Source organism: Coregonus lavaretus (genome assembly GCF_964263955.1).
Source record: "Coregonus lavaretus genome assembly, chromosome: 33".
NCBI classification, from domain to species: domain Eukaryota; kingdom Metazoa; phylum Chordata; class Actinopteri; order Salmoniformes; family Salmonidae; genus Coregonus; species Coregonus lavaretus.
Genome location: NC_140020.1, coordinates 27,121,118 through 27,148,183, shown reverse-complemented (window position 1 = coordinate 27,148,183; position 27,066 = coordinate 27,121,118). Strand labels below are relative to the sequence as shown.

The 27,066-nt window shown below is 45.1% G+C and overlaps 1 protein-coding gene across 1 annotated transcript; it reads right to left on the bottom strand.

Moving 5' to 3' along the window:
- Positions 1-236: 236 nt before the first annotated feature.
- Positions 237-21,902, bottom strand: LOC311108293 (leucine-rich repeat and fibronectin type-III domain-containing protein 2-like; the record flags this gene model as incomplete). The annotated part of the gene is made up of 2 exons (XM_084150921.1): positions 20,512-21,902; positions 237-1,272 (listed from the first exon to the last, which is right to left on the bottom strand). Exons 1-2 carry the CDS (start codon positions 21,885-21,887, stop codon positions 237-239), a joined length of 2,412 nt encoding a protein of 803 aa, XP_084007047.1. The 5' UTR covers positions 21,888-21,902.
- Positions 21,903-27,066: the final 5,164 nt, after the last annotated feature.

Genomic DNA, 27,066 nt, shown 5'->3' with positions numbered 1-27,066 from the left:
CACAGAGCGTCGTTAGCCGATTTACCCACTTGGGGGTTCGAGATCCGTGATTTGAGCTTTACTTATCTGTCACAACAATGGAGGATCCACAATAGATTAACATGAATTAATTCCATGCAAACAAGGAGGGAGGGAGAAAGCAGGGACTTCTCCACTCACCGGTGGGTCTATCAGAACTGAGGCGTATTGCCACCTGGCTGGGGCAGTGTTTTAGAAGAAGTCTGTCATCATCACTCCTAGACAGTACTCTCCATGACCCACTCTTGGCTCTCCAAGGTCCCCTTGCTCCCCCCCATATCACCCTCCTCGTCACACTGCAGCAGCATGCCGTTCACAGACAGGCTCCTCTTAGTCCAGATGCTGCTGATGCGCCGGGGGTAGCTGCACACCGGCGTGGTGGCCGTGGAGGCGCTGGAGGCCGTCGCTTTCTCTGTTTGTCGGTTTGTATCCATACAGTGCCCCATGTCAAACGACTGGCTCCTTTTTGGCTTGGAGTCCAGAGGCAGCATGAGCACCCGGCTGAGCCGCGAGTCCATTGTCCGGCCCAGCAGGGGCTCCCTGTCTGTGGGGGGCCTATCGCCGCCCGCCACCAGAGTGCTACTGCTGGAGGATGGCTCCCCCAGGTCTCCCCTATCCCTGCCCTGGCCCCCCCGGAGCTCTAGGGAGTTGAAGGCCCCCAGCAGGTGGTCCAGGTTGGCCCGGGGCTTGGAGGGGGCCGCCTGCCTCCACATGTTGGCCAGGGTGCTGTTGGGGCTGTGAGAGTCACCCCCGGCCATCGAGCCCCCTGACGAGGAAGAGGAGGAGGTGAGGCTGCTCTGGAGGGATCCACATTTAAACTCCACCACCTCGTCCTGGAGGGTCACTTTGGCCTTGGGTTTGGACAAGGGCAGGGGCACGCCGTTCTGTCCCAGCCGGCCCCCATTGGTCTGTGAGTGAGTGTCACTAACGCTGGTCAGCTTGCCGATCCCCCCCGTGCCACCCCCCTCATTGTCGGTGGCCTTGTAGCGCAACATCAGGATAACGATGAAGACGAGTAGCGTTGCCACGATGATGCCACCCACCACCAGGATCATGGTGCCCCCCAGGAACTGGCTGTGGAGAGACTGGCACTGGGTGTAGTCGTCGCGGGTGAAGAACTGGGCACAGCCCACCACGTTGGTGGCAGTCAGGGTGGTGGCGGTGTCGTCCCAGGCGGCCAAGACACACAGGTCGTACTTGGTCCCCGACACCAGGTTGGTCACCAGGAAGGCTTTGCTGGAGGCCGGGATCATCCTATAGAAACACAGAGGAAGTGTTAAACACGCATGGTAATTACAGATGAGTCAGCATAATCATAGTTTGACATCCGTGAAAACCTGGAAATGTCAGCTGTGAAAACCTAGTAGATTTGATAAAACTGAATTGATTTGGAGGGATAATGCTATCAACATGCGTCTTTCTTGAACACCATACACTTAATATCAATACAATGAAAAGAAAAGTGTTTGATTGTTCTTTATAAGGTAATTTCCACTAAAAGAAAAAGAGGGCTTCCGTGTTCCTATGTTCATTCCCGAGGAGATGTCAAGTGTTGTCTATTTGTGGTTGATGTTCTAGTCTACCAGACAGCCAGCTGTAATTGGCTTTATCTCTTTAAGCCGTCTGTCCTGCTGCAGCAAACAGACGCTCCATCCCATATCTGAGCCATGGAGATGAGAGAGAAATAAATAAAAACCACAGTGTGCCATCACAGCTGCAAGATTTGTGACCTGTTGCCACAAGAAAAGGGCAACCAGTGAAGAACAAACACCATTGTAAATACAACCCATATTTATGTTTATTTATTTTCCCATTTGTACTTTAACTATTTGCACATTGTTACAACACTGTATATATACATAATATGACATTTGAAATGTCTTTATTCTTTTGAAACTTCTGAGTGTAATGTTTACTGTTAATATTTATTGTTTATTTCACTTTTGTTTACTATCTACTTCACTTGCTTTGGCAATGTTAACACACGTTTCCCATGCCAATAAAGCCCTTAAATTGAAATTGAATTGAAATAAATAACCAGAACACAGAGGAAGAGTGAAAAAAGAGTGAAAGAGAGAAGATTGAAAGCCTTGTGTAACAGCGAGAGCCTCAGATACCTATGTTGCTCAAGCGGCTGCAAGCGCTTTCTTACATTCAGAAGATGGAGTCTCTGAGGCGAGAGACAGGTAGCCTTATAAAACAGTAATGGATGAGACCATCTCACCTGTCCACAGGGGGGTCTTATACTCCCTAAAGACATATACACCTATTATACGAGGACTTGCAAATTTGACCAATCACCTCACTATTACCGCATAAAACAGCGAAATCATCACAATATTCCTGTGTAAAACTGTCCGATCACCGCACCACAAAAAGAGGGCTTGCAATTTGAACCAATCACCACACTTTTACCGCACAAAATGGTTAAATCAACAACCTTCCCCCACTCAGCGCATTTTTGTGACAAATTTGACAAAATCATTGCAAATTGCCTAGCAAAATGTCTGAATTTTGGCACACAACTATCACAACAACAAAAAAAGGAATCCTGGAGGGACTGGCAGACGTAACATGTCGGAGAATATAATGTCCAGGGAACTGGCTCGGAGCTGGTAACATCCTGTCAATTGCTCGACAACATCAGTTATTCAGTCACAGTATCTGGCCATGCACACCCATGTTTATATGCTGGCCATGCACACCCATGTAAAATGCTGGCCATTAACACCAATGTAAAATGCTGGAGTAACACTTTATTTTAACGGTCCGTAATAAATCATTTATAACAAAGCATTTACAAACAGTTTTCTCGCTATTTCTTAATCACTACTCCCACAATTGTAAATGTTAGTAAGCTAGTTTTTTACACATTTATTTAAAATGTTCAGTATATTTCCTTAAACATCCTGTGTTGTGTTCTTATTCTTTTACCATTGATATGTTTGTTCTAGGCCATAAAACAAGCATTTATTGAGAGCAACCAACAAATGTAAATGCCTGGAGTTTGATCAACAGCATTGACATTGGATTGGAACCGGGTGCTTTGGTCAGATGTGACGAAAATAGAGCTCTTTGGCCACGCACTGGTAGGTTTGGCCTCAAAAGAAGGACGCATTTGCAGAAAAGAACCTCATACCTACTGTAAGATATGGTGGTGGATCTTTGATGTTATGGGGCTGGTTTGCTTCCACTGGTCCTGGGGCCCTTGTTAAGGTCAATGGCATCATGAACTCTACCAAGTACCAGGACATTTTAGCCAACAACTTGGTTGCCTCTGCCAGGAGGCTGAAACTTGGCTGTAAGTGGATCTTCCAGCAAGACAATGACCCCAAACATACATCAAAATCCACAAAGAAATGATTAATTGACCACAAAATCAATATTTTGCAATGGCCATCTCAGTCTCCGGACTTTGACCCCATTGAAAACCTGTGGCTTGAATTAAAGAGGGCATAAGCACAGACCGAAAGATATCAAGGATCTGAAAATATTTTGTATGGAGGAATGGTCTCTCCCTCTCAATGTGTTCTTCAATCTCATAAAACATTATAGAGAAAGTCTAAGTGCCGTTATATTTGCAAGGGGAGGGTGCACAAAGTATTGAAAACAGGGGTGGCAATAATCCTGACACATATGTTTGAGATTTTTTTTATTACAAATATTTATCTCTGAGCAATTGTATTAGTATAAAATAATGTGATTTTCTAATATTTTGGAGCATACAATTTAGCTCAGTATTTGTATTATTTATTTTATACAGTATTTTTTGCTCATATTTATCAATGGTGGCAATGCTTTTGGATGTGAATGTATAATCATCAACGGGGCCGTCGTGGAGAAATTGGCTGAAATTGTCAAACCACATGGACACTGTGGTGAAGAAGGCACGACAGCGACTCTGTAGCCCTTTCCTGCAGGCAAATGACCAATAATTATCAACAGGGCCGCCGTGGAGAAATTGGCTGAAATGGTCCACCCACACAGACAGTGTGGTGAAGAAGGAGCAACAGGAGGCTGAAGAAATTCGGCTTGGCTCCTAAGACCCTCACAAACTTTTACAGATTCACCATTGAGAGCATCCTGTCGGGCTGTATCACCGCCTGGTACGGCAACTGCACAACCCACAACCACAGGGCTCTCCAGGGGGCGCACACTGCCTCCACTCCAGGACACCTACAGCACCCGGTGTCACAGGAAGGCCAAAAAGATCATCAAAAACATAAACCACCCGAGCCACGGCCTGTTCACCCCGCTATCATCCAGAAGGCGAGGTCAGTACAGGTGCATCAAAGCTGGGACCGAGAGAAACAGATTCTATCTCAAGGCCATCAGACTGTTAAATAGCCATCACTGGCCGGCCTCCACCAGTTACCCTGCCCTGAACTTAGTCACTGTCACTAGCCAGCTACCACCCGGTTACTCAACCCTGCTGCCCTATGTACATAGATATGGAATCACTGGTCACTTTAATAATGGAACACTGGTCACTTTAATAATGTTTACATACTATTTTACTCATTTCATATGTATATACTGTATTCTGCTGTATTCTAGTCAATGCCACTCAGACATTGCTCGTCCTAATATACGCTCAGCCGAACACACCATTGGGTGCACACTGCCTAACCTCCAGGACACCTACAACACCAGGTGTCGCAAGAAGGAGAGGGCAATGAGGCCATAACATTAATCAGAGAAAGAGAAGGAGAGGGATAGTCCCTAAACATTGCTTCTGGGAAGTGAAGGAGAGGGGAGCCACAGTTACCTTCTTCCTCCCAGAGTTTACAAGTATTGTCAGTTACAGTTTCAACGCACTTCCTCCTTGGCAAGAAATAGACCCAGTGAAAACAAACAAACAAATCATTACTTCAGGCTAAAGCATTTCTCCCACTCAACAATCATAAAAGTATTTCATGGCTCATCCCCCCAACCCCAGATGGAATGTAGAAGACTCAGGCAAGGACAGTATAGTATGAAGATAGGCTAAAACTGCTTTTCCAATAGAAATCCCAGATCACACTTGTAGGCGATGTCATGGCAATGTTGGCTATCTAATCTCATGCGTAGAAACATATCATCGGGTCTAACGGTCATCTCGCGCCGAACTGCGCTTGTGCAGGCCGTCAAATCAAAGGCACTCCTTCGATATAAAGTAGTTTTTGACGAAAATGTAAATGTGTCAGTTTGTCACATTCACGAGGTTGGAGTAATAACAAGTTCAACTAGTTAACACCATGGCTTGAATCTAGGTTGTGCCTTTAGAGTTTTTCAAATGAACAACTAAGGAAGAATTGTTCACTTCTCTCATTGACTTCCCAAACCCCGGCCTGGTCTGTTTGGTCTGTTTCGCAAGCGTTCCCGGAAGTCTTGAGATGTTGCACCTCTGGGTTTAGAAACTCGGTGACTCATGTTTCAAAAGCATAGCTCATTCTTCTCATTGATTTCTTAAGGCAGCCTCTCTCTGGACAAATACAGACATGGTCATGTCAAATGGGTCTCTTGCTCCATTGATTCAGCCTAATCGTCAGGGTGCTGGGAAATTTGATTATGCTTTTATAGGCAAAAATCCCTAATGGGCTCTGCACTCCCTGCTAGGGCATTTCTTGGGAGATGCTGCTGTACTGTATTGTACTCTAGCAGTAGCGGGGAGATTAAATGAGCCGTGACTCTCGCCAGTGTCTGTGTCCATACCCTTGAGTGTATATCTTGCAATAAAACATCCCGCTATTCTAACTATAATAGATGAATGCAACAACAACAAAAAAACTGCAAACATTGAAGTTGGGAGTTTAAAATAATGCAACTGGAGGGTTAGCTTATGCTCAAGGTTTGCGTTACTGGTTTGTTTTGTGTTGTTTTGCATTTGTTATCTCTACAATGAATATATAAGCATAAAACTTGTAAACTCTCTTTTTGGAATTACTTAGGACAGTTTGAAAATTACTGGGGGTGGAGGGGAGGTCCAAAATAGGTGAGGGGGGTGTAACCTTTTTTTTTTTTGCTTTGGGGAGGGTTGTGTGGATTTTTATTGGACACAGGGTAGAGTACTGCATTCTTTCCCTGGTAGGGTAGTGCATTTTTTCCCCTGATTCACCATTTTGCAGGTTTTCATACATAATTTATTCTATCCTAGCCAACTTTCCCCATCTGCTTGCATGCGCCTCCCCTATCAAGGGGTTTTGGTACTTTCCTCATACACCAGCCTGTGCCACAGTCCCCAAATGTGTTGCCGCCATCGGCTCAGGGCTCATATTCATCACACTCAATCATCAATCGGGAGGTGGAAGCACATGGTGCTGAAATTAGGCTAATTCGAGTAATTCATTTAAACAGTCTTCATTTTAACTCAAATTAACTAACAACTAGAGGGCTTTGTATTGGAGGCTATTTCTTCCTATTTAAGAAATAAAATGTAGGCCTACCTGTTTGACAGACGAAATTATGGGCTATCCATAGATTTGTCGTCCAATTCCTCTAATATTGTCACCACTCATTAAATACACGACATGAACAAAAGTATGTGGACACCTGCTCGTCAAACATCTCATTCCAAAATCATGGGCATTAATATGGAGTTGGTCCCCCATTTAGTGCTATAACAGCCTCCACTCTTCTGGGAAGGCTTTTCACTCGATGTTGGAATATTGCTGCGGGGACCTGCTTCAATTCAGCCACAAGAGCATTAGTGAGGTTGGGCACTGATGTTGGGTGATTAGGCCTGGCTCGCAGTCGGCTTTCCAATTCATCCCAAAGGTGGTCGATGGGGTTGAGGTCAGGGCACTGTGCAGGTCAGTCAAGTTCTTCCACACCAATCTCGACAAACCATTTCTGTATGGACCTTTGTGCATGGGGGCATTGTCATGGTGAAACAAGAAGGGGCCTTCTCCAAACTGTTGCCACAAAGTTGGAAGCACAGAATAATCTAGAATGTCATTGTAAGCTGTAGCATTAAGACTTCCCTTCACTGGAACTAAGGGGCCTAGTCCGAACCATGAAAATCAGCCCCATACCATTATTCCTCCTCCACCAAACTTTATAGTTGGCACTATGCATTGAGTCAGGTAGCGTTCTCCTGGCATCCGCCAAACCCAGATTAGTCCGTTGAACTGACAGATGGTGAAGTGTGATTCATCACTCCAGAGAATGGGTTTCCACTGCTCCAGAGTCCAATGGCGGTAAGCAATACACCACTCCAGCCTACGCTTGGCATTGCGCATGGTGATCTTAGGCTTGTGTGCAGCTGCTCGGCCATGGAAACCCATTTCATGAAGCTCCCGGCGAACAGATCTTGTGCTGACGTTGCTTCCAGAGGCAGTTTGGAACTCGGTAGTGAGTGTTGCAGGACAAACTATTTTTTACGCGCTTCAGCACTCGGTGGTCCCGTTCTGTGAACATTTGTGATTTTATCTAAATTATTATGTTATTTTTAATTGAATTGATTATGTACTAACCGTATGTGTATGAATTGGGCTGCTATGATATTATGTTCTTGTCACGATGTCCACCGAGGCTGCCCCTCCTCCTTGTTCGGGCAGGCTTCGGCATTCGTCGTCACCGGAGTACTAGCTACTGCCGATCTCATTCTCATCACTCCACTTGTCATGTCTTGTCAATCACACACACCTGGTGCTCATTCCCCTAATTAGTATGTGTATAAGTGTTCCCTCTGTTCCCCTTGTGAGTGATTGTTTATTGTGAGAGCATGTTAGCTCGGTTGAGCTACTCAACATTGTATTTATACCAAGGTGGATGTTTTCCTTTGAGCTTGTTCCTTTTGACGCTTGGGGCGTTTGATATATGTGAACACATTAAACTCTGGACTTCGGTATTTTACCTCCTGCGCCTGACTGCTTAATTTCACCTCGTCACAGTTCTGGCCCGCTGACTGTTAGCTCAGAAAAACGTTGGTATTAGAAAATAAATTCTGCTTAGGTCTTCAGTCATGTTAAATGACTAGAATTGCATTAAATGTGTTTATAAAACCAATTTTTCTGGGACCCGCAAATACAACGATAGGTACATGCAATGCTCTATTATAAAGCAGATTTTTTTTCACCCCCTGATTGTAATAATGAGGTAGGCCTAATTTGTCACTGTGGTCGTAATCATTGTTTTTAGTTAATTCAATGAAGGGGGAGGGTATTGTCATTTTTTTTCAAGTACAAGGGGAGGGTGTCACGATCATCATCTACAGAGGAGGACCAAGGCGCAGCGTTGAATGCGAACATTTTATTAAATGAATGAACACACGAACAAAACGAAAACGTGACGTCCCTGGTTACAACACGAACCAACACGGAACAAGAAACCACAAACACAAAGTGAAAGACAGACAGCTAAATATGGCTCCCAATCAGAGACAACCAGCTGACACTCGTTGCCTCTGATTGGGAGTCACTCAGGCCAACATAGAAATCCAAACATAGAATTACACACCCTGGCTCAACATAACAGTGTCCCCAGAGCCAGGGCGTGACATAGGGTCCCTTAGGCTATTCAAATGTAAGAGAATACTGCTATGAGCCCATCAATACACAAAATGTTCACAATGGACTTCCTAAATCCAAACCTAATTTTATTTATTTCACCTTTATTTAACTAGGCAAGTTAATAAATAACAAATTCGTATTTACAGTGACGGCCTACCAAGAGGGAAACAGCCTCCTGAGGGGACGGGGGCTGAAAAAAACACACACAAAAATAAAATAAAAATATAGGACAAAACACACATCACGACAACATAGACACCACTACACTACATAAAGAGAGACCTAAGACAACAACACAACATGACAACAACACAGTAGCAACACAACATGGCAGCAGCACAACATGTTAGCAGCACAAACATGGTACAAACATTGTTAGGCACAGACAACAGCACGAAGGGCAAAAGGGTAAAGATAACAGTACATCACTCAAAGCAGCCACAAGTGTCAGTAATAGTGTCCATGATTGAGTCTTTGAATGTAGAGATGGAGATAAAACTGTCCAGTTTGAGTGTTTTTTGCAGCTCGTTCCAGTCGCTACCTGCAGCGCACTGAAAAGAGGAGCGACCCAGGGATGTATGTGCTTTGGGAACCTTTAACAGAATGTGACTGGCAGAACGGGTGTTGTATGTGGAGGATGAGAGTTGCAGTAGGTATCTCAGATAGGGGGGAGTGAGGCCTAAGAGGGTTTTATAAATAAGCATCAACCAGTGGGTCTTGAGCCGGGTATACAGAGATTGCCAGTTTACAGAGGAGTATAGAGTGCTTCTACATTGCATTGCTTGCTGTTTTGGGTTTTAGGCTGGGTCGCTGTATAAGCACTTTGTGACATCTGCTGATGTAAAAAGGGCTTTCTAAATACATTTGATTTGATATAGAGTGCAGTGATGTGTCCTATAAGGATAATTGGTGGCAAATCTGATGGCCGAATGGTAAAGAACATCTAGCCGCTCAAGAGCATCCTTACCTGCCGATCTATAAATTACATCTCCATAATCTAGCATGGGTAGGATGGTCATCTGAATCAGGGTTAGTTTGGCAGCTGGGGTTGAAAGAGGAGCGATTACTATGGGAGGGGAGGGGGGGGGGGGGGGGTCGTCTATGTTTAGGAGGTGCTCAGAGCAAGGTATAGGGCAGAGAAAACTTATTGGACACTGAGAAAGCTTTGTTGTTGAGTGTTTAACACAACATCTGGGAATGGGCCAGCTGAGTATAAGACTGTATCATCTGCATATCAATGGATGAGAAGAGCTTCCTGCTGCCTGAGCTATGTTGTTGATGTACTCTCTTGGTGACAGGCAGTGGCTGAGACAGGAGATGTTCTGACATTACACATTGCACTCTTTGAGAGAGGTAGTTAGCAAACCAGGCCAAATACCCCTCAGAGACACCAATGCTCCTTAGACCCACAAGAATGGAATGGTCTACTGTATCAAAAGCTTTGGCCAAGTCAATAAAAATAGCAGCACAACATTGCTTAGAATCAAGGGCAGTGGTGACATCATTTAGGACCTTTAAGGTTGCAGTGACACATCCAGAACCTGAGCGGAAACCAGATTGCATACCAGAGAGAATACTATAGACTATAGATCAAGAAAGCCAGTCAGTTGATTATTGACATGATTTTCCAACAATTTTGATAAACAGGACAAGATAGAAATCAGCCTATAACAGTTAGGATCAGGTTGATCTCCCCTTTAAATAAAGGACGCACCGTGGCTGCCTTCCAAGCACTGGGAACCTCCCCAGAGAGGAGAGAGAGGCTCAGCGATGATAGAGGCTGCAACCTTAAAGAAGAAAGTATCTAAACCATCAAGTTTAAGGAGCTCCTTCAGCACCTCAGACTCAGTGACAGCCTGCAGGGAGAAGCTGTGTAGTGGGGCAGGGGGGAAAGAGGGAGGAGCATCAGGGCTAGTCACATTAGAAGGGCTGGGAGATGAGAAAGTGTTGGATGGGCAAGGAGGCATGGCTGAGTCAAATATGAATCCTGACTTAATGAAGTGGTGATTAAAGAGCTCATCCATACGTTCCTTGTCAGTAACAACCAGATCATCAACATTAAGAGACATGGGCAGCTGTGAGGAGGAGGGTTTATTCTCCAGGTCTTTCACTGTTTTCCAGAACATCTTGGGGTTAGACCCACAGAGAGAACACTGTTCCTTAAAGCAATTAACTTTGGCTTTCCGGATAGCCTGAGTACACTTATTTATAATTTGCCTGGATGACAGCCAGTCAGCCTGAGTATTTGTGTGCCGAGCCTTTCGCCAAATGGTGTTCTTGAGGTGGGGTGACTCTGCCAGATCACGGTCGAACCAGGGGCTGAACCTGTTTTTAATTCTGTTTGGAGTCATACCTTGTGGGATTGGTAATGATATGAAATAGATTTAGGGAGTCCCATTGTTTTAAGACATGGTCAGGTGGTTTAAGCATGTCCCAGTTTAGGTCACCTAGCAGGACAGATTCAGACTTAGTGTAAGGGGCCAGGAGGGAGCCGGTGTTGATCGTGGACGATAACACCCAGCAAAAGTCAACAAAGAGCTATTTGAAAGCTTAATGCTTAAAACCAGCAAATCAAATTGTTTGGGGACAGACTTGGTGGAGACAACCGAGCACTGAAGGTGTTCCTTGGTAAAGATTGCCACTCCACCACCTTTGGAAGATCTGTCTTGCCAAAAAAAATGTATAACCAGAAAGGTTAACATCAGTGTTCAGAATACTCTTTCTTAACCATGTCTCAGTAATGAACAACACATTTACATTGGAGCTGTGAACCCACACTTTCAATTGATCAATTTGAGATAATAAGAATTCTAGTGTTAACGTGCAGAAAACCCAGGCTTTTACGAGAGCAGAAATCAGTGAAGCAGAAATCATCAGAGCACAAGTCAGAATTGGGGCTAGCAACAGTAGACGGCCCAGGGTGTACATGCAAATTTTCAGATATCATCAGCAGCAATATAATCATGGCACAGCAGAGGACTGGGAGAGCTGATTTTGTATGATATTTGAATGTGCATCAGATGGCAACAAGATCAGTGTACAGTAATTTCATCAGGTAGCATGAATACAAAGCCTGGCGAGAGGGGGTTAGAATAGGATGGGAGGCCAAGAGTCTGTGCAACCGATAGAGTCTCAGAGTCGCGAGTGTGGGTAACAAACATTGTCTGTCCCACGGTCAGGTAAACGAGCAAGCTCATAGTCAACATAGTGTGCAGGAGTCATGGAGCAAATAGCACAAAGCAGAAGAAAAAAGTAAAATAGCTTGGGGCTAGCCATTGTAAGTTCAAAGAGTCAATCGCCCCAACAAAATAACGTGAGAGAGTAGCTCTCTGAGTCCAGTAGGCAATAAAAGTCTGAGATAAAATAAATCAATAGTAGGCCTATGTTAGTTAATTAAAGCGTTTCTGAGTAAAGCTCACATAATAAGACTCACAAGTTAATTAGCCTACATCAAATTCAGATCAGTTCAAAGTCTGCGGTGTGTGTGTATGCACAGTGCATTTGGAAAGTATTCAGACCCATTGACTTTTTCCACATTTTGTTACAGCCTTATTCAAAAATGGGTTAAATTATGTTTCCCCCTCATCAATCTAGACACAATACCCCATAATGACAAAGTGAAAACAGGTTTTTAGAAACTTTAGCAAATGTATAAAATGTTTATAACAGAAATACCTTACTTACATAAGTATTCAGACCTTTTGCTATGAGACTCGAAATTGAGCTCAGGTGTATCCTGTTTCCATTGATCATCCTTGAGATGTTTCTACAACTTGATTGGCGTCCACCTGTGGTAAATTCAATTGATTGGACGACATGATTTGGAAAGACAAACACCTGTCTATATAAGGTCCCACAGTTGACAGTGCATATCAGAGCAAAAACCAAGCAATGAGGTCAAAGGAATTGTCCGTAGAGCTCCGAGACAGGATCGTGTCAAGGCACAGATCTGGGAAAGGGTACCAAAAAAATTCTGCAGCATTGAAGGTCCCCAAGAACACAGTGGCCTCCATCATTCTGAAATGGAAGAAGTTTGGAACCAACAAGACTCTTCCTAGAGCTGGTCGCCCGGCCAAACTGAGCAATCGGTGTGGAAGGGCCTTGGTCAGGGAGGTGGCCAAGAACTCGATGGTCACTCTGACAGAGCTCTAGAGTTCCTCTGTGGAGATGGGAGAACCTTCCAGAAGGACAACCATCTCTGCAGCACTCCACCAATCAGGCCTTTATGGTAGAGTGGCCAGACAGAAGCCACTCCTCAGTAAAAGGCACATGACAGCCCAATTGGAGTTTGACAAAAGGCACCTAAAGGACTCTCAGACCATGAGAAACAAGATTCTCTGGTCTGATGAAACGAAGATTGAACTCTTTGGCCTGAATGTCAAGCGTCACGTCTGGAACCAGCAAATCAAATTGTTTGGGGACAGACCCATGGGGCGGCGCACAATTGGCCCAGCGTTGTCCAGGGTAGGGGAGGGAATGGCCGGCAGGGATGTAGCTCAGTTGGTAGAGCATGGCGTTTGCAACGCCAGGGTTGTGGGTTTGTTTCACGGGGGGCCAGTATAAACAAACAAACAAACAAACAAAATATTGTAAGTCGCTCTGGATAAGAGCGTCTGCTAAATGACTAAAATGTAAAATGTAAATGTAAATGGAAGAATCCTGGCACCGTCCCTACGATGAAGCATGGTGGTGGAAGCATCATGGTGTGGGGATGTTTTTCAGCGGCAGGGACTGGGAGACTAGTCAGGATCAAGGGAAAGATGAACAGAGCAAAGTACAGAGAGATCCTTGATGAAAACCTGCTCTAGAGCACTCAGGACCTCAGACTGGGGTGAAGGTTCATCTTCCAAAAGGACAACAACCCTAAGCACACAGCCAAGACAATGCAGGAGTGGCTTCGGAACAAGTCTCTGGATGTCCTTGAGAGGCCCAGCCAGAGCCCGGACTTGAACCAGATCGAACATCTCTGGACAGACCTGAAAATAGCTGTGCAGCGATGCTCCCCATCCAACCTGAAAAAGCTTGAGAGGATCTACACAGAGGAATGGGAGAAACTCCCCAAATACAGGTGTGCCAAGCTTGTAGCGTCATCCCCAAGAAGAGTTGAGGCTGTAATCGCTGCCAAAGGTGCTTCAACAAAGTACTGAGTAAAGGGTCTGAGTACTTATGTAAATGTCATATTTCCGTTTTCTATTTTTAATACATTTGCTAAAATTTCTAAAAACCTGTTTTTGCTTTGTCATTATAGGGTACTATATGTAGATTGATGAGAAGAAGAAACAAAAACTATTTAATCCATTTTAGAATAAGGCTGTATCGTAACAAAATGTTGAAAAGGTTAACGGGTCTGAATAATTTCCAAATACACTGTATGTGCTGGATGCGAGCGAGCGAAAGCTCGGGAGAGAGGGGAGAGTGTGGGGGGGGGGGCGGTATCTGTGCCAGACAGGGAGACACAGGCCAGGGCAGACGGGGCCCAGATCTCTGGGTGGGATTCAAGCAGCAGTGCAGCAGGCAATGGGAGAAGGTGTCACACCCACTTGGGAGAAGCTTTTGTCAGGAGGCTGAGTAGGAGAGGAGGCGTTCAACCTTACCAGACAGGTGCGTGGTGGAGCAGATAAAAATGTCTGAAGCGGGCCTCCCGAGTGGCGCAGCAGTCTAAGGCAGTGCTAGAGGTGTCACTACAGACCCGCGTTCGATCCCAGTCTGTGTCGTAGATGGCCGCGAACGGGAGACCCATGTTGCGGCGCACAATTGGCCCAGCGTCGTCCGGTTAGGGGATGGTTTGGCCGGCCGGGATGTCCTTGTCCCATCGCTCTCTAGCAACTCCTTGTGGCGGGCCAGGGCGAATGCACGCTGACTTCGGTCACCAGTTGTACGGTGTTTCCTCCGACACATTGGTGCGGCTGGCTTCCGGGTTAAGTGAGCAGTATGTCAAGAAGCAATGCGGCTTAGCGGGGTCATTTTTCAGAGGATGCGTGGCAATCGACCTTCGCCTCTCCCGAGTCCATACGGGAGTTGCAGCGATGGGACAAGACCGTAACTACCAATTGGATTTCACGAAATTGGGGAGAAAAGGGGTGTAAAAAAAAAGGTCTGACGCGAAAAGCTGAATGAAAAACGTTGGGCGAAGACAAAACCAAGACGCCAGTAAAACGCTACATTCCAAAGCCAGATCAAACAACAATTGAAGTAAAGATCAAAAGGTAAACACTGCAGATGTCCCAGCAGCGTCCTTAGCCAGCAGCCATTCGTTAGAAAGGTATTCATCATAACTGTTAAAAAGATGAATGTATCCATCTCTACCTCTGATTTCTGTCTGAAATGCACCATTAAAATGCAATTGCAGATCCCATCTCCCTCCCTGAAAAAAACTCTCTAAACATCATGATCTGCCTGAATATTTCATTACGTTATGACTGACACAGGAAGTTATCCGTTCACTCGTACCCAAATCGGACACATTTTAAAGACCTCATTGTCAAGTATTAATGTATTGGCCTAAGGATAGGTTCAAGTTCAACAGATACAAATATAAAATGGGTCCAGGGAAAGGCTCTAGATGGGCAAGATCCCTCTTTCTGTGTATAGGCTAATGCTGACATAACATACAGTAAAAAGAGTGGAGACAATTATCTTGACATTACATGATGTTGAGTACTACATTGCACGAGGCACATAAACCATTTCTCACAGAGAGTACTAATCAAAGTACATGTTTCTCTGTGATGCGTGAGGAGTGGAGCGTGGATCCACACCACTCTCCTCGACTACAGCTAATAGCCGATAATAGTGGCCCCAGGAGCTTGCTATCATTTCTGAAGCACATTGCCAAGCCGAGGAGATGCATAGGCATGAAATCACATGGCATGCGAAAATGTTACCATTATATGGGGGGGCCTCAATGCAATTCAACTGAAATATTACTGAAGGTCCCTGTCTGACACATAACTGTTTCTATGTCCATGTACAGTATTAGAAAAAAGGGTTCCAAAAGGGTTCTTTGGCTGTCCCCATACTATTTGTGAAGGTCCGGTCACACAAATTTACTAGGTGGCAAAGGTCCGGATGGATAATGTAATTTATCGGCATGGTAACAAACCCCCAACTCGCAACCCATGCGACCCCAAACTGTTCACACCCCTCTTGTTGGCGGAGAGAAAATGTTGCAGTTTTAAATCTAATCTCCCGCAATTCTACACATTTTGCATGGGGCAGAGATTTATTTAGCTGTTTTAAAGCTCATTTCCTGCAATTCTATGCATTATTCCATGTCATATGTGTGTTTATATGATACCAGGGGTTGAAGTTATTGGGGGGGGATATCTGCGGTCCATATTGACCCCGTTCTGGTTCTGGATCCGGTCCGCGGTCTGCCAGTTGAGTATAGAGGCCATAGGAAACACTTTTTGGTTCCAGTGAGAACCAATTTTCGTCCCACGTAGAACACTTTTGGTTCAATGTAGAACCGTCTGTGGAAAGGGTCCTACATTGAACCCAAAAGGGTTCTACCTAGAACCAAAGGTTCTTCAAAGGGTTCTACTATGGAACCCTTTTAGGTTCTAGATAGCACCTTTTTGTCTAAGAGTGTATAGCACCTTCCCTGGCTTCTATATCTGCCTCTAAAGTCCTGATGGATAAAGATAATGCGCTTAACATATTCATCATAATACATCCTCTGGGTATATATTATTTCTATCTTGCGCTAACCATATTGTAAATCAATATACTGTTTGATTCTCCTCCAAGCCCTGCATCAACTCTACATCTTGTATCCCTTGATGATTCAGGTTTGGCAGAGAAAAGAGAAAACATGTATTATTTTCACCGTGTCAGAGATTTGTGTTGATGAGTAAGAAGGACTGGTTTTCTCACTTGCTGTTGTCAAAATCAAATCAAATATTATTGGTCACATGCGCCGAATACAACAGGTGTAGACTTTACAGTGAAATGCTTACTTACAAGCACATTCACAACGATGCAGAGTTAAAAAGTAGACAAATATTTGCTAAATAAAAAAATGAATAGTAACACAATAAAAACATCAACGAGGCTATATACAAGGAGTACCAGTACCGAGTAAATGTGCAGGGGTATGACGTAGTTGAGGTATTTGAGGTAATACAGTATGTACATGTGGGTAGGGGTATAAGTGACTAGGCAATATATAATAAACAGAGTAGCAGCAGCGTATGTGTAGTGTGAAAATATGTATGTGTGAGTGTATGTGTGTGCGTGTACGGCGTCAATATGCATCTGTGTGTGTTTTGTCTGTGTGAGTGTATGTAGTGTGTGTGTGTATGTGTGTGTGTTGGAGTGTCAGTGTAGTATGTGTGAGTGTGTGGGTAGAGTCTAGTGAGTGAGTATAGAGACAGTTCAAGGGAGTATGTGCAAAACAATTAAGATGTATACATAATAATGGGGGTCAATGTATTGTCTGTGTAGCCATTTGATTAACTGTTCAGCAGTCTTATGGCTTGGGGGTAGAAGCTGTTCAGGTGCCTTTTGGTCCCAGACTCCAGTACCACTTGCCGTGTGGTAGCAGAGAGAACAGTCTATGACTTGGGTGGCTGGAGTGTTTGACCATTTTTAAGGTTGTTGTCTGACACTGCCTAGTATAGAGGTCCTGGATGGCAGGGAGTTAGGCCCCAGTGATGTACTAGGCCATAAGCATTACCCTCTGTAGCGCCTTGAGGTTGGATGCCGAGCAGTTGCCATACCAAGCGGTGATGCAGCCCATCAAGATGCTCTCAATGGTGCAGCTGTAGAACTTTTTGACGATCTGAGGGCCCATGCCAAATCAATTCAACCTCCTGAGGGGGATGAGGTGTTGTCATGCCCCCTTCACGACTGTGTTGGTGTGTTTGGACCATGAAAGGTCCTTAGTGATGTGGACAGTGAGGAACTTGAATCTCTTGACCCGCTCCACTACAGCTCTGTCTATGTGAATGGGGGCGTGTTCAGCCCTCCGTGTCCCCTTGTGTCATCTGGGGATCTGTTGGGGTGGTATGCGAATTGGAGTGGGTCCAGCGTTTCTGGGATGATTGTGTTGATGTGAGCCATGACCAACATTTCAAAGAATTTCATAGCTACAGATGTGAGTGCTACGGGGTGGTAGTCATTTAGACAGGTTACCTTGGTGTTCTTAGGCACAGGGACTATGGTGGTTTGCTTGAAACATGTAGGTATTACAGACTGGGTCATAGAGAGGTTGAAAATGTCAGTGAAGACACTTGCCAGCTGGTCAGCGCATGCTCTGAGTACGCGTCCTGGTAATCCATCTGGCCCTGCGGCCTTGTGAATATTAACCTGTCTCTACGGAAAGCGTGATCGTACAGTCATCCGGGACAGCTGGTGCTCTCACGCATGGTTCAGTGTTGCTTGCCTCGAAGCGAGCAAAGTAGGCATTTAGCTTGTCTTGTAGGCTTCGCTACACTGGGCAGCTCACGGCTGGGATTCACTTTGTAATCCATGATAGTTTGCAAGCCCTGCCATCCGGATTAGTGTCCTGGTCCTTGAAAGCGGCAGCTCGAGCCTTTAGCTCAGTGCGGATGTTGCCTGTAATCCATGGTTTCTGGTTGGGATATGTACGTATGGTCACTGTGGGGACAACATTGTCAATGCACTTATTAATGAAGCCAGTGACTTATGTGGTAAACTCCTCAATGGCATCGGATGAATCCAGGAACATATTCCAGTCTGTGCTAGCGAAACAGTCCTGATGCTTAGTGTCCGCTTCATCGTACCTCTTCCATGTTGAGCGCGTCACTGGTACTTCCTGTTTGAGTTTTAGCTTGTAAGCAGGAATCAGGAGGATAGAGTTATGGTCCAATTTTCCAAATGGAGGGTGGTGGAGAGCTTTGTATGCATCTCTGTGTGTGGAGTAACGGTGATCTAGTATTTATCCCTCTAGTTGCACAGGTGACATGCTGGTAGAAATTAGGTAAAACAGATTTCAGTTTTCCTGTATTAAAATCACCGGCCACTAGGAGCGCCGCCTCTGGATTAGGATTTTTCTTGATTGCATATGGCCCTATACAGCTCGTTGAGTGTGGTCTTAGTGCCAGCATCGGTTTGTGGTGTTAAATAGACAGCTACGAAAAATACAGATGAAAACTTTCTTGGTAAATAGTATCGTCTACAGCTTATCACGAGGTATCCTAACTCGGGCGAGCAGAACCTCAAGACTTCCTGATTGCGCATCAGCAGTTGTTAATAAAGAGACACATACCAGACCACCCCCCTGATCTTACCGGACTCTGCCATTCTGTCCTGCCAATGCATAGAAAAACCAGCTAGATTTATATTATCCATGTCCAGCCAAGACTTCGAGAAGCATAGTATATTACAATTCTTAACGTCCCATTGATAGGATAGTCTCGAACTGAGCTTGCCCAGTTTATTCTCCAGCGATTGCACGTGTAGAGGCAATTTTTTCATTCTCCACCATAGTATCACCAGGGTGCCCGCGCACCGACATTTTAGTCATTTAGCAGACGCTCTTATCCAGAGAGACTTACAGTTAGTGAGTGCATACATTATTTGTTTTTTTCATACTGGCCCCCCGTGGGAATCGAACCCATAACCGTGGCATTGCAAACGCCATGCTCTACCAACTGAGCTACATCCCTGCCAGCCATTCCCTCCCCTACCGTGGACCAATTGTGCACCACCCCATGGGTCTCCCGGTCACGGCCGGCTCCAGAGCCTGGATTCGAACCAGGATCTCTAGTGGCACAGCTAGCACTGCGATGCAGTGCCTTAGACCACTGCGCCACTCGGGAGGTTAATAGCGACCTCTATAGCGCCGTCTTCACCTCCTTTGAGTGTCAGGGATTAGGGCCTGGTCCGGGATAATCAATATGTCTTTTGCCTCCTACTCATTGAAGTAGAAGTCCTCATCCAAATCAAGGTTAGTGATAGCTGTTCTGATGTCCAGAAGCTCTTTTCGGTCATAGGAAACAATGGCGGAAACATTATGTACCAAAAAAGTTAAGATCAGCGCAAAACAAATACACAAAATTGCACAATTGGTCAGGAGCCTGTAAAACAGCTGCCATTCCCTCCAATTCTAAAAATGTTTTATTACATTGACTATAGGTAGCAAAACTTAAACTATCATTCTAATCATCACTGTTATAATGCCAATTTATAATCTACTTTCCAATTCCACTGAAATAAGTAATGTTCTAAGCTAAAAAGCTATAATAAACTGTAGTGGCAATGACTGAAACAACTGACGACAGAGAACTCAAATATAATATGTAACGAAAGGATTACATCTCTTGAGGCTACAGCTGAAATTATCTGACTTTCTCAAGGTTTTAACAGAGTAACTGATTTAAATGGCATTAAGTAATTGAATTTCCTTTCTGGCTGGTTTCACAGTCATTTGGAGATGTGCTACTGTACTATATATCAGCTTCCAGTAATACATGTTCAGCCTCATCAAATAGCTGCTATAATGGATTGACAGAATATCCACCCATTGAGTTTAGGGATTAAATTCTCTTGCTTATGGCCTACTAAGCATAAGGGGGCCAAGCGCCACGCAGCGCTTAGCGAAAAAAGGCAGTGTAAAATTGGATAGTGAGTTGTTTCGCTGTCAAACAATTCAACGGACAGACAAAAGCAACGGATGATGGATGGATCACTTAGGATCAACAACACCATTAGCTAAATTATTATGGAAAACTGGGTTTGAAAGGCTGCTAGTTCTGAAAACGTGGCAGTGTTATTGATACTGTGCATTTTGTTTACTGTAAAAGGCATCGTTTACTGTTTGGCACCATCCATCTATCTTTTGTGAAAGCTGAGAGACAAATTATTTTCAGGCAAACAAAACAAGTCAACTGGAGTGTTAAAGCAACACTTGTATTGAGTGTCTCCTCCATACAGTGTATCACAACTTGTTATTTTGTTACCTCATAGATCAAAACTATCGGTGTACCTTCTCATTTGAAAATGTATGAAACGTTTAAAAAAAGTCTGGCTTTGTTACCTGTAGATGAGGACTTCGTCGTCGGAACAGTTGTACTGGAGCTGAAACATCTTCACCTTGGGCGCTGCCTTGCTGACTGTCCACTTAACCAGAGCTGAAATGGCCGTCACCTCTGACACAGTGACCACTTTCTCAGATGGGCTCTTGGGAACCCCCTTGCTGATCCTGGTGGTGCCTGTGATGTCCGAGAGGCGGGACTTGGGCTGCGAGGCCTGACTGGTGCCATTGTTGAGGTGGGGCAGCTGGATGATTGAAAGCTCCACGGAGGCGGTGGACTCTCCGGCCACGTTGGCCGCGATGCAGGTGAAGGTACCGTAGTCCTTGGAGGTGGTAATGAGGATTTCCAGGGTGCCGTTGCGGTAGACAGCAGTACGGGATGAGTTGCCAAGGAGATGGTCATCGGGGGCCATCCAGTGGATGGTGGGGGTGGGGTCTCCGACGGCCTCGCACTTCAGGCTGGCCGTCTGGCCCTCCAGCACCAGCATCCTGTGGGTGTGCTGAGTGATGAGTGGCGGCTCGCACACAAACTCCTCCTCCCTCACATTCCAGAAGTAGCGCCCTTTCAGGCTGGGAGGGGAAGCGCAGGTCTCCAGGTCGTTGTCCCTCTCCAGCCGCCGCAGCCACAGCACCTCGCAGTTACAGTGCAGGGGGTTTCCCCCGATGCTAAGGGACAGCTGAGGGGTGTAGGGTGTGGTCAACAGCATCGAATCCTGGGCCCTGGCGAAGATGGGGTCTGGGGGCAGCTTCTGCAGCCGGTTGGAGGTGAGATCAAGGCGAGCCAACCTTTCTAGATCAGTAAAGGTCCCCTCAGGAATAAAGTCCAGGAGGTTATGATCAAGACTCAACTGGTGGAGGGAGACCATCTGCTTGACTGACTCCCAGGGCAGGTTCCTCAGGTTGTTGTAGGACAGATCCAGATCCTCCAGGGAGGGGGCCAGGTCTTTGAAGGTCCGGTCTGAGATGCGTCCCAGCTGGTTGTTGTTGAGGATAAGGTGCTGCAGGTTAACCAGGCCCCGTAGATCATCCGGACCCAGCTCCATGAGGCGGTTGTTGTCCAGGTGTAAGGAACGCAGGGTCTCCAGGTCCCCGAAGGAGAAGGGTTGGATGTAGCTGATGGTGTTGCGGCTGAGCGTCAGGTCCACCAGGTCAGTCATGTTGGCAAAGTCCTGCTGGGTGATGCGGAGGATGTAGTTGCCACCCAGCCGGAGCTCCACAGTGCGCCGGTCAAGGTCCAACGGGACGAAGAGCAGGCCTTTGGAGGGGCACAGGGTCCCCAGGGACTCGGATAGGTTCTGGCAGACACAGTACTTGGGGCATGCATGGGCCATCATCACTGTGGTTCCCAGGACCAGCAGGAAACAGAGGATGTGGTCCATGGTAGAGTCACACAAAGGAACCTACACACACAGAGAGAGAGAGAGAGAGAGAGAGAGAGAGAGAGAGAGAGAGAGAGAGAGAGAGAGAGAGAGAGAGAGAGAGAGAGAGAGAGAGAGAGAGAGAGAGAGAGAGAGAGAGAGAGGAGAGAGAGAGAGAGAGAGAGAGAGAGAGATGAGAGAGAGAGAGAGAGAGAGAGAGAGAGAGAGAGAGAGAGAGAGAGAGAGAGAGAGAGAGAGTGAGAGAGAGAGAGAGGAGAGAGAGAGAGAGAGAGAGAGAGAGAGAGAGAGAGAGAGAGATGAGAGAGAGAGAGAGAGAGAGAGAGAGAGAGAGAGAGAGAGAGGATTAGTTATTTCATAGTGGGCACTTCTCGTTTCACTATTGCTGTGGCAGACAATCATCAGCTCATGTTGCTGTAACCTATCTGTGCGGGTCTCTGCCTAGAGCAGTGGGGTTTTGCGGCCTGTTGTTGACAGCCTCCCCGGGTAATCTTGATGTGTATTGATCGGACTGCACTTTGATCAAACTCAACAGCTGTCATCAAATCCACAAGGATTAGAGCTAGGTTTGATCTGTTGTTTATGGTCGGATAGGAATGTATGTGGGTGGATGTGTGTGTGTGTGTGTGTACGTGTATGTGTGTGTGTGTGTGTGCGTGTGTGGGAATCTTTACAGTAAATCTGTGGATCCAAATTAATCATTTAAAAAACAACAATATTAGGTCACTTAATACTAACAGCTAGTCATATGTTTGTTCTGTTCAATGTTCTCTACCTACACTATATAAACAAAAGTATGTGGACACCCCTTCAAATTAGTGGATTCGGCTATTTCAGCAACACCCGTTGCTGACAGGTGTATAAAATCGAGCACACAGCCATCTCCATAGACAAACATTGGCAGTAAAATGACCTTACTGAAGAGCTCAGCGACTTTCAACGTGGTGCCGTCATAGGATGCCACCTTTCCAACAAGTCAGTTCGTCAAATTTCTGCTCTGCTAGAGTTGCCCCGGTTAACTGTAAGTGCAGTTTTTGTGAAGTGGAAATGTTTAGGAGCAACAGCGGCTCAGCCGCGAAGTGGTAGGCAAACACAAGCTCACTAGAATGAGAAAATCGTCTGTCCTCAGTTGCAACACTACTGAGTTCCAAACTGCCTCTGGAAGCAACGTCAGAACAATAACTGTTTGTCGGGAGCTTCATGAATTGGGTTTCCATGGCCGAGCAGCCACACACAAGCCTAAGATCATCATGCACAATGCCAAGCCATCACTGGAGTGGTGTAAAGCTTGCCGCCATTGGATTCTGGAGCAGTGGAAACATGCTCTCTGGAGTGATGAATCACGCTTCACCATCTGGCAGTCTGACAGACGAATCTGGGTTTGGCGGATGCCAGGAGAATGTTACCTGCCCCAATGCATAGTGCCAACTGTAAAGTTTTGGTGGAGGAGGAATAATGGTCTGGGGCTGTTTTTCATGGTTTGGGCTAGGCCCCTTAGTTCCAGTGAAGGGAAATCTTAATGCTACAGCATACATTGACATTCTAGATGATTCTGTGCTTCCAACTTTGTGCAAGAGTTTGGGAAAGGCCTTTACTGTTTCAGCATGACAATGCCCCCATGCACAAAGCGAGGTCCATACAGAAATGGTTTGTCGAGATCAGTGTGGAAGAACTTGACTGGCCTGCGCAAAGCCTGACCTCAAACCCTATCGAACACCTTTTTGGGATGAATTGGAAGGTCGACTGAGAGCCAGGCCTAATCGCCCAACATCAGTGCCCGACCTCACTAATGCTCTTGTGGCTGAATGGAAGCAAGTCCCCACAGCAATGTTCCAACATCTAGTGGAAATCCTTCCCAGTAGAGTGGAGGCTGTTAAATGTTCCAACATCTAGTGGAAATCCTTCCCAGTAGAGTGGAGGCTGTTATAGCAGCAAACGGGGGTCTAGGTAAATCAGCATTAAGTTTCTTAGTACCCCATATATAGAACAATCTTCAGTTCTCTACAGCTTGATGGTGTCTCTCAGACCATTCAAAAAGTTAATTGATGACCTCTTTGCTGAGCATTGTGATTGCTTTTCTTGAGTGTGTTTGTAATTTTGTATATTTGTATTCAACTATATTTTGTCAATTGTGTGCATGCAGGGCTGCCTTGCTAAAGAGACCTTGGTCTCAATGGGACTGGCTCTCTGTTCAAATAAAGGTAAAATGCATCCACCTCTAGGGGGCAGTGGCAGCTGGGACCAGGTAAGTAACCTTTGGTATGCATAAGAAGTCTGTGGTGTGCACAGGTGGAGGGAATTACCAAGCTAATCAGCTGAATGAGTGTGATCTCCCGACCCGCGGGGCTTTTCATTTGGTATCTTTAGTTTGACATGCCCTTTTGGAGTTTCATTTTCGTGTTATAATTCGTTTGTCACCAACTGAAACATCAACGACCCGCTTGTGCTACGACCCGCCTGCGCTACTTTCGCGTCACTGCACACACTAGAACAATTAGGCAAGTTTAGGGCCCCTAGACTCAGCGGGAATAGTATAACAGTAGGTTGTCTAAACAGTTCTGTAACACACATACAATTTGTCTAAAACACTATACTGCATTGATGACAGAGCCATTAATCATGGAAAAGTTTGCCCTTTAATGGCTCCTGTCATTTATGGCCCTTTGAGGACACCGTTGTGGTCCCTATCGGGCGAAGTCATGTGACATGGGTCAATTCCAACAATGGATGTTTCACGCAGGTGGAGATAATACTGTAAACATTATGTATTCTGTGTGATCAGGGAATACTGGGTAATAACTCAAGCCCAAAGCAATGGAGATGTCTATGACATGCTTCATTAATCTTCCTCTTATTATTGTTGATAATGTCAGTCACACACACATGTGGTCTACAAACACACACACAATGTGCGCAAGCGGGCACAAACGCAAGTACACCCCACAAACACACATACACACACACAGGCTGCTGAGGGGACGATGACTCATAATAATGGCTTGAATGGAGTAAATGGAATGGTATAGAGTACATTTCAAACACATGGAAACCGTGTGTTTGATACTGTTCCATTTATTCCGTTCCAGCCATTACTATGAGCCATCCTCCCCAATTAAGGTGCAACCAGCTTCCTGTGACACACACACCTCTATGACCTCACTCTCTACACATCCATCAACATCCACACCCTCTTTCATCCCCGTGATGGACGTACGCTGTCTATCTAACAACATACAAGTCTCTCTCTCTCTCTCTCTCTCTCTCTCTCTCTCTCTCTCTCTCTCTCTCTCTCTCTCTCTCTCTCTCTCTCTCTCTCTCTCTCTCTCTCTCTCTCTCTCTCTCTCTCTCTCTCTCTCTCTCTCTCTCTCTCTCTCTCTCTCTCTCTCTCTCTCTCTCTCTCTCTCTCTCTCTCTCTCTCTCTCTCTCTCACACACACACACTCACATACAGGTAACTGCCAAAATAAAGGAAACACCAACATAAAGTGTTTTAATAATGTGTTGGGCCACTATGAGTCGCCAGAACAGATTCAATGCGCCTTGGCATTGATTAAGTGTTTGGAACTCTATTGGAGGGATACGACACCATGCTTCCACAAGAAATTCCATCATTTGGTGTTTTGTTGATGGTGGTGGAAAACGCACTCTCAGGCGTTGCTCCAGAATCTCTCATGTGTTCAATTGGGTTAAGATCTGGTGACTGAGACGGCCATGGCATATGGTTTACATCGTTTTCATGCTCATCAAACCATTCAGTGACCTCTCGTGCCCTGTGGATGGGGGCATTGTCATCCTGGAAGAGACTACTCCCATCAGAATATAATTGTTTCACCATAGGTTAAAGGTGATCACTCAGAATGACTGTGTATTTATTGGTGTTTACCATTCCCTCGAAGGGGTTGAGTGGACCTAAACCATGTCAGGAAAATGCACCCCACCTGCTTTCAATATACTTTGTATCCCTCATTTACTCAAGTGTTTCCTTTTTTGGCAGTTACCTGTATATTATCTTGCAAGGATTTCCATATAAAGTAGCGTAGGCTATGAAGCAGTACATTTTTTGCATCAATTGACTTGAACCGCATTTGTATTTATATCGACTTGCGGCAGAATTCAAAGACCTTTGGCAACACAAAGCATCTCTGGGGCTTTTGAACTCCAGAAAATGGAGGTGGCTAATCATTGGCCCAGTGAATAGAGCAACGGCAAAGCTGAAAGGATGGATAAGAGAGCACGCTTCACGTTAAAGCGGCAATCAGCAGTTGAAACAATAACAAAGCGCTCTCCCCATCCCCATTTCAGTAAAAAGCTGAGGGATGGGTCTGGAGAAATGTAACCACTCTCATATTCATATACAGAGCAATGGATGCAAAGACTGACCATCCATGATATCAACATTATAGTTTGAACATTTTTTTGAGGCTATATAGTGTTTGTTTACAATTACCTTGTTTACAAACATTGGAGTAAAATACATTTATATTTTAGGTTCTGATGGAGTCTGACAGCTGAACTAAACTCATGAGGCATTTATAAGTTATATTCTTCAAGAATCAATGGGTACACATCATTAATTCATACGTCCAAAAATGGATGTAGCAATTGCAGATTGCGGTAGCACTTTATAATATCTCCACATAATAAAGCATTTAGAATGGATTAGTAAACAGTTTATTCATATTGATCATTACTCCATTCATAAGATGTTTAATATAGGTCCTTCTAAACCATTTACTAATCATTATTTAAGTATTTTTGCGTGGCCTGAACTGGTGTGGGCTATTTATACTTAATAAATACTATATGTCCCCTACTATGTCCCCTGTAGCTCAGTTGGTAGAGCATGGCGCTTGCAACGCCAGGGTTGTGGGATCGTTTCATACGGGGGGCCAGTATGAAAATGTATGCACTCACTAACTGTAAGTCGCTCTGGATAAGAGTGTCTGCTAAATAACTAAAATGTAAAAATGTAATGTAAAATATTTAAAAAATTGAGTGACCAGTGTAATTTCTCACAAAAAGATGGACATGTCATTAGTAGCAGTACCTAATGCTCCTTAAGATCTCAAAATAGCCCAGAACATATCAATAGTAAAGAAATAAGCACACAACACAGGATGTTAAACGAAATATATTGAAAATGTTATTCACAAAAACTGTTGTGAAACAACTGTTGCAAGGAC